Source organism: Penaeus chinensis, chromosome 42 (assembly GCF_019202785.1).
Source record: "Penaeus chinensis breed Huanghai No. 1 chromosome 42, ASM1920278v2, whole genome shotgun sequence".
NCBI lineage: Eukaryota > Metazoa > Arthropoda > Malacostraca > Decapoda > Penaeidae > Penaeus > Penaeus chinensis.
This window is the reverse complement of record NC_061860.1, coordinates 10,629,140-10,637,917: the sequence shown is the minus strand read 5'-3', so window position 1 is coordinate 10,637,917 and position 8,778 is coordinate 10,629,140. Positions and strand designations below refer to the sequence as shown.

The window sequence follows — 8,778 nt, the reverse complement described above, 5'->3', positions numbered from 1 at the left end:
ACAAGTTTGCTTTGAGGCTCATGTTTATCAATATTATTTAAGTTCTCAAAAGCAATGTCTCATATCATGTTAAGAATTATCTAGTGCCATATTCCCTGAAGGATTGTTGAGATAATTTGTTCCATTTCTGATACACTTCCCTGTTTACTCGCACTGTTGATGAGTACCACTCCATCCCTTCATCTACATATGTACATATTTCTAAGGCAGTATCATTGGGAACATGTGATGCTTGCTCTATTACTGTTTTGTGAAATGCATCTACACATGTGTGGCTCCACAGGTGCTCAGCCACCAAGGTGTTAATTAGTAGTGTATATGTCCTCACCTGATTTTCCCCTTCCTTGAGTTTTAATTTTTTTTTCAAATGTTGTTAATGTTGATGCTGTAATAGTTATTACAGTGTTATTAACAATACTAAGAGCATTATAAAAATAAATCAGATATTTCTGAAAGTCAGGGAGAAGAGGTAGGACTAGTAATTGACTCATTGGTGACAAAGCACTTGTGGAGTCATCTTTATGTGAATACAATATAGACACTAGACTCATTGCAAGCAAGGCACGTCTGTACATGCTATCCCCAAAGACATCGGGTTAATGTTATCAGTCAAGATGCACAAGTTGTCTCACCAAATTCCAACTAATTTTTCAGGCTGTTGACCCATACTCCTTTTATGAGACAGAGAATCTAGAGTGATATGAAAATCCTTTGGCAGCTGTAAAGAGATGGAAAAGTATACCCCCAGAGATATTAGTTTTTGTAAGAAGTGAAGGCTATAAAATCATTAACTATAAAAGCATGAATGTCATGAATATGCCCCTCCCCCCTCACTTTAAGAATAATTTTGTTTCTTTGTAATTTTTAATGTTTACTTGTATGTGGGATTGATTGATTTATTTATTTTTAAAGTTACATCTTTTAAGGTTGATTTTTGTTGGCAAAATCTTTCAATCACCTTTTGGGTTTTACTGCTGAATGACACTGACACTGTTGTTAACAAACTGAAGTACTGCATAGAAATCCATTTGTTTATTCTAGGACTGCATAACTAGTTTGAGTACCTTTCAGAAAGCATAAAATGGGCTCACATTAATTCCTCACTATGGGAACAAAACCACCACAAGAAGTAATTATAATTTTGATTTTGTTTTCCATTTGTTCAAATGGTGTGGCAGGCTGTCTGCTTACTTTGCTTCTAAATTACCTCTTGTTTACAAGGAATGGTCAGGTTTACCATCCACTGGCAGCATGGAATTTGATTGTGGGTCAGCAAGATTGCTAGACAAGAAAGCTAACACTGTTTTTTTTTTTTTTTGTTTTTTTTTTCATAGACACAATTTTCTTGATTAGACTTACAGATTACTGGTCTGTATGGATTTCATTATAGCCATAACTCTATTCTTTCATACACAACACTTTATGAATAACTGATTAATTTCATTATTATAATTCTTAATATGATGACTACTTTTGACTACTTTTTACAGAGATTTTTTTTTTTTTTACAGGTCAGTTTTAGGAGTGGAGCAGCAGTTGTCGCCATTTGTGATATTTATGTTGTAGTGATGGAGTGTCAAGAATCTCAGGTTACAAAATCCCAGGCAGCCTTGGACACTTGTGATGGTGTTACTGGTGCAGGTGATGGAGAAGAAACAAGGCACCTGAATAAAGCCGAACAATACACAGATGCAGATAAGGAATGTCCCTCTAGTGCAGTCATAAATGCAGATAAGGAGAGAGACTCTGATACAGTCACTGCAGAAGGAGAACAAAGGAAGCCATGTGATGATGGAAGTATTAGAGAAGACAGTGAACAAATTAATTCCAAAATTATGCATGGCATTGCTTCTGATGGAGAGGTAGTCAAAGAAGAACCAAGGTCTCCCGAACATCATAAAGAAGGAGATGCTATGTTTGCAGAAGGAAGTGGCGCTGAAAAACAGGCAGTGAAAATGAATGAAAATGAAGAAACAGAGAGAAGGGATGATGAAGCAAATAGGGAGCATGAGTTGCCTCTCCAAGAAGAAGGGGCAGAGGACACAGGCGACCAGGCACAGGAATTAGTAGGAGATGATGAAGCCAGTGAAGACATGCACATGTACAAGTTAGGCAAGATCTGTCGAATCTGTGCAGAGATGACAGTTGTGTTTGATGGGCCCAAGAAGGGGGTTCCCAAGCATGAAATTGTGAAACATGTTAAAAAAGTATGGAATGTTGACCTCTCTGATGAGGATCCAGACATCTACCCAGTTAATGTGTGTCAGTATTGTGAGAGGAAAATCAAACGACTATACCTCAAAGTGTCAAAGAAAAAGAAGTGTGAGTTTTATAGGGACAAACCTGCAGACTTTGTTGCACACAGTGCCCAGAACTGTTGTGTGTGCATGTTGAAAGATGATCAGCCAGACAGTCCTTGCAATCCAGCAACTGAAGAGGCTCAGCATGTTGGTACAGAGGAGACAAAGTTAGGTTCCCAGGGAGAGGGAAGTCAAGCCAATAAAATTATTCTGCCATCCATAGAACCAAGAAGAAATCCAGCTCGAAAGCGTGGATGGACAGACCATGAAGCAGAAACACCACAGTTTGTATCAGTTGGATGTCAGACAGAAGAAGATGGGACATCAGAGAACATGACTGGCTTAGAAGAACATGATTATACTCAGGATGAGGCTCTCAGTCAATTTCTCGTTATACCAAAGAAGTTTGGGGGAAGAACCCCGTACCATAAGTTATCTCTAACTGCTGTTAATGCCAAATATATCAGACAGGACCGACTAAAGCCTCTGATAGCACACATAGATAAGTTTTGCCAAGTGCAGAAGGAAAATAAAATTGATGCCATGTTCTTCCTCTTGATGGAAGCCCTAAGAGATGCGGGAGACCGAGTGAGAGAGACACAAGTTGAAGACATCTGGTGTCGGAAGAATAATGTAGGAATGTCTCTCACTGATGAGGAGTGTCTTGCCAAGCGCATCTTGCTCAAACAGACCAAAGACCAGTATAGGAAGGAATATAGTTACTATAAAGAAAAGCTGGAGAAAGCAGTACTGAAACCACCTTTCATAATTGACAAGTTGGAGAAGACTTACTTCCCAGAGTACCTGGAGTTCTTTGTGACTGAGGGGGAGACAGGTCCCATCATCTACCAGCATGAAAAGCGCTCCCACCCATCATACTTTGCCATCAGTGGCTCAGCAGAGAGCAGCAGCAAGCTGGACGGTAACTATGCAGGGGTTGTAGGGGCTCGCTGGCACTACTTTGATGCTGTTGCCAAAACACTTGAGGAGCTAGCACACTCCCTCGAAAATGAAATTCATGAACTGGATGATGATTCCTGCATTCAGGTAGACTTACTTGATTACTGTGAAGAGAAGAGAGACCTCACCAATTTTGGGGACAAGAATGATTCTGCATCAACAGGCAGATGTAGTCAGAGCAAGATGATGACTTATTTCTTTGGCATTCAGACAATGCAGGCAATTGTTGACAACAAGATCCACTACATATACAAATCCAGTCCCAACAGTGTCCAGTTCCGCCCACTTATGAAGGCTCTGGTTGCCGAGGGGAACACACTTCGCCCCACAATACGCAGCATTGAAGAAGAGAGAGCAACCATGAGTGAGAAGGTCTTCTACATCACACTGCCTGGAGGCACTCCTCTGCGCTTTATGGTTTATTTTGCCAATGCTACACTTGAGATTCGTAAGGATTATAGGTAGGTGTAGTGTATTATTTTAGTTTTTAGGAAAGAAATGTTAATCTGCAAACTATTTCACTTCATTTCATATTAAGGATAATAGAAAGTAACTTTCATCTGAATGAAACAACTTGCTTCTTGATATTTCCAGGAACATTAGTGGCCTTACCTTGTCATCATTCAAGAAAGTTCCAGCTGTAATTAACCGCTACGGCAACATCTGTTTGGAGCTGAAACGGAGCTGGCTGGCCACGAGCCCACGCTTAATCCATGTTGGCCGCGTGACCAATTGTCGGACTAAATGCAGCCGTTGTGGAGAGCAGGGACATAATGTTCGGAAGTAAGTATAATCCGAGACAGATGTTGCAGCAATACTCATTCATACCTGTTTCTGGAATTCAAGGTTTGTACTGCCTTTGGTTGGAATATAAATATTGTAGTGATTGTTGAATGCAGTTGAGAATAATAATTTCATAGTGCAAGATTAATAATTTGCTAATTAGTTGTACAATTATTCAGATTTTATGAACATAGAATAATTTGTTGAGGGACATGTTTAATTTTCATTCATATGTGATTTTATCTAGAAAAGAGACTTTTGCATTTTGGAAAATGGTGTTACTAATGAAATTGTTATTCATTGATATTTTGTCAAAGAAAACAGGCAAGATGGAAAATAATATATGTACATAGATGCAAACAAACATCAGTGTATGCTTTATATTGTATGTGAAGTAGTGAAAGGCAGGTTGCCATAATTTTTCTATTTTCCTAGCTCTCTCACTGGTAAGTTTTCTCAAGTTATGGAAAACAGCTGAGTATCATTAACCTTTCTCAACAGGTGTACAGTTAAATCTGAGAATGTATCAGGAGACTCAGTGATCCATCATAGAAAAAGGAAAAAGCAGCGTTCGGTCCCAGCCCATTCCTACCCAGTGGCACTTTCCCAAAACACTTACTCTCAGGTACGGGTCTTTCTGCGAGCATGTCATTAATTTCTATTGATTTATTCTTATATTTGCTTTTACTGCCATCATTTTATGAAGGGTTGTTATTTAGTTTGTGGTTGCTTTAGTGTCATTACTTTGATGATGATAGGAATTATTTTTTTTTTAGTATTTTATTATCATTGCTAGTGTTACTTTTGCTATGTAAGTATTAGTATCTGTAGTGTTACCATTAATAGTATTATTACTTTTATCTTAAATATTTTTTTCTTGTCTCATTTAATTTAATTTCAGGTATTTGTGAAAGACTCCAAGATAGTGGACCTATGCAATCCACATCCCCTTCCACAGCAACCTCAGCAGCATCAAGAGCCAGAGGAGCAGGACCCCCTCGCACAGTTAACCACAGTTGCCAACCCAATGGATCAGAGCAATGCTGTAATCCGCAGTGATGAACAGATCCTTTGGACTTGCCCCAGTTTAGGAGGAGGCAGCCAGCCACTCTCTGGCACTGCTTTGCCAGCCACGCAAGTTCTTGTCCCTTCCTCCGTCTCCACCAATGCAGAGTACCAGACAGGGTCACATCGATCACAGACTCAGGCATCGCAGGGCACCTCAGGCCCTGTCTATGTTTGGACCTACACTGTGGTTCAGCCACAGCATGGGTCCTCCCAACAACCAGCACAACAGCTGTCTCTCATCCCACAGCAAAATCCTCAACAGGGTGTAACACAGCAGTCCCAGCAGCTGTCAGTGATTCATCCTCAGTCAAGTCAGCAGGGCACTTCCCAGGAACAAATCACTGTTGTGCATCAGCAGCCAGTACACCAGGGAGCAGCTCAGCAGATAGCTGTTGTCCACCAGCCCACAGGACAACAGGCAGCCACCCAGCAGACACAACAGCTCTCTGTAATTCACCCACAGACCTCCCAGCAAGCACCTGTGCATACTTCCCATGTGGTCCCTCACCAACAGCAGGCACGACGGACCTCACAGGAGCAGCAGGCTCAGCATGTCACCCTCATCCAGCAACAGGCAGGCTTACCACAAGCTCAGCCACTCACCCTGGTCCACCAGCAATCCACAACCCAGACCTCCCAGCAGATCAGTGTGGTGCATCAGCCCCAGACATCACAGCACCTTAGCATAGTTCATCAGCACCAGACTTCCCAGGCAGCAGCAGGCCTGGTGCACCAGCAGCCCAACCAGTCGCAGGGAACACAGCACCAGACTGAGTCTTCACAGTCGCAGCAGATGGTTCATCCTCAGAGCTCAGAATTACACCCAATCATCGGTATGTATTGCTGAGTGGAGGTTGTAAAAAAGGATGCAAGTCATATTCATTTGGGATTCTTTGTTTAGTGCAGTTAAGTGTATTTTGCATAATGAATATGAAATAATTTTAGAAGAAAATGACATTTAATGTAATAATTTACCAGCTTTAATGACTGTCATTTACTACAGATGTATAATATTATCATATAGGACAAAAGTTTTGGCAGATAGCTTGTACATAATTTAGATATATATAGTAGTATCGGTAGGAATTAGTCCAAACTTGAATGATAAGACTCCATGAAATATGACTTGCATTAAAAGGAAAAACCTGGTCAATATTATATGATTGTAAGATATAAAGCCTCACATAGTAGGTTTATACATTTTCATTTCAAGGTTCATAGCCGTATAATTTTAGGATTAGGCACAATTTTTCTGTATTATGAACAGAAATGTTCTCACAGTATAAACAAATATTTTCCAGTTAATTGTTCTTAAAAGCACATGGTTGTTGCTCAAGATCTTCTGCTGAAGTAGAATTAAAATTTGAATTATATGAGCTTTCCAGTGCATATAATCAGATCTATGATATAACCAAGTTTGCAAGAAAATAGAGAAAAATTGTTTGGGTAATACTGACCTAGGCTACTTACTAAATTAATTTGTCAATGGGGTTACCTTAGATTTATTATATTTCTAATGAAATGTTTTATTGTGACAAGTATTTTATCCTTATATACTTGACTTTTCGTCCTTGGTATGTAAATTACATCAAAATGTGGTGTTATATGTTAAAGAATTTTTTTCAGCTTTTGTTTTATGTTACAAAACATGCATTTCAGGAGATCCGATAAATAGAACAGTTTGACCTAAAAAAGGTGTAGAATAGTAATATTATATTCATTCTCTTTATTCTTTCTTACAGGACAGTGGTGAGGAAGGAGAAGCATAATCAATATGCGTGATTCCCTGAACAGTAACGGAAGAGGCCTTCTATGGGCGGACTCTAAATGCTACTGAGGTGGATATTTCCACTTTCTTCATATGGTATTTTTTATTTAATCTAAAGTGTTTTATGTGATCAAGCATTTTCTAGTTGTGTTGTTTAAAAGTATAACAAAATATTGTTAAAAAGTCATATTAACAGGTGTCTCCTGTAAAAGTATATTTTAATTTCTTTTAGATATTTTTTCCTAATCATGAAACTTGTCTTTAATCTAACTAGATATATTTTTTTTTCTTTTATTTCCTTCTTTGAAGATTCTTGGTTACCTTATTACATGTTCCATTCACAGATCTGAAAAAAGATGTTCTTCAGAGTACTGCAAAGTACATTTTCATTTTCCTGGAATGTGTTACGGTTTCTTCTTCGCTGAATGATAGTTATATAATTTAATGATATAACTTTTGTCATAGATAGAGATTTCTTAAATTTTCTGTATTTGACTGAGAAAGGGATTGAAAAAGTTTTAGAATTGTTGAAAATATTGCATATTGTAAAGGTCAACATTCATCAAGAAAGCATAATAAAGAAAGGGAAACAGTGCAGACTTAATTTTAGTATGTTTTGAAGCCATGAATATTTTGGTAGGTGTAACCTGCTTGGTAGGTCCATTGATTACATGTATATTTTTTTATTTATCAATATTTTGGGGTTCATTGAAATACTCTTAAGTTTTGCAATAGATAAAACTGTGTTGGTAATTTTTTGTGGCAAAGGTCCTTGCTCACAGAGTCTTGCTTCCTATGTGACAGTACATGTGATACCGTTTACTATTGGTTCAAGAGTGAAGGAGTCTCAGTCACATGAAAGTTGTCAGTATATTTTAACCAGAGCAAAGATCAAATTACTAATTACTACCGAATTATTAAAGGGGTGGCTGAGACAAAAGAGCCCCTAGTCATTTCTTCCTCCTTGAGCCCTTGTGACTTAGACATTCAATCTTAACACACATGAGACTGAAAGACACCATCAGACCAGCAGGGCATGAATTTATGCTGGGTTATTGCATACAAAACATGCATAATTCTCTCTTAGCATATATGCACTAGCATCTGTGCATTCCTCCAAAGAGGAATATACATTCTAAGCCACAAGGTGATATGGTAGGGTGGCCAGTTCTTTTCCACCCTGCCTTTGACCCCAGTAGGCTGATGTCAGTACTCAGTCACAGCTCAGTTGGCTGAGAGGGGCTGGCTGGTTTTGCAGAGTCAGGATTCTCCCATCCCTTCCATTGCAACTACTATGGATAGGATTTCATCCTGTGACTACAATGGTTAGAGTTCATTTTTTTAACCACAATATTATATATTTATGTAAAGGCAAAAAAAAGCGAGACCCTTTTGTCTTTGTTTTTCTAGTTCATTATATGAACTTCTTGAGATATATCAGAGATGTGGATCATTTTGCTTACAGAACTTTGCCAACAAGCTCTTGGACTCTCAAAATCAGACTTGGGACTTTTTCTACTCAATTAAAATTTGTTTTTACAGATTTTAGTTGGAATAATGTTTTGAAAGGACATTTTTTCCTGCAAAACCTGCCATCAGGGAGAGGAGATGACGAGAAAGTCATGAGTTGACTGAGGGAAGACTGAGAAAAAAAGAAAAAAAAAAAAAGTTGGGAAACGTCATAATAGAGGAGGTCAGTGCATGCTGGGACTGGGAAAAAATAGCCCTTCAGTGGAGGAAGGAGGATTGTCAGTACTTGAGTAATTTTTTTGGACAAAAAAATGGAAACATGACTGAAAGAGCCATTATCAACATGGGGAGTGAAAATTGAATATGTTTCATTCTTTATTCTCTATGTTGCTACTTGCTCTTAGTTTACTGTGGCAAGTTTGGCTAAAT

The 8,778-nt window shown here is 38.6% G+C and overlaps 1 protein-coding gene across 1 annotated transcript in view; it reads left to right on the top strand.

Moving 5' to 3' along the window:
* The window catches only part of LOC125048021, a 10,040-nt gene extending 1,515 nt beyond the window's left edge, over positions 1-8,525 (top strand). The window contains exons 2-6 of the mRNA XM_047646606.1: positions 1,512-3,721; positions 3,855-4,043; positions 4,545-4,668; positions 4,945-5,944; positions 6,854-8,525. Of these exons, the coding sequence (XP_047502562.1) occupies positions 1,569-3,721; positions 3,855-4,043; positions 4,545-4,668; positions 4,945-5,944; positions 6,854-6,864 (3,477 nt within the window). The 5' untranslated portion in view covers positions 1,512-1,568 and the 3' untranslated portion in view covers positions 6,865-8,525. The remainder of the gene's footprint in view (positions 1-1,511; positions 3,722-3,854; positions 4,044-4,544; positions 4,669-4,944; positions 5,945-6,853) is intronic.
* The last annotated feature ends 253 nt before the right edge of the window (positions 8,526-8,778 follow it).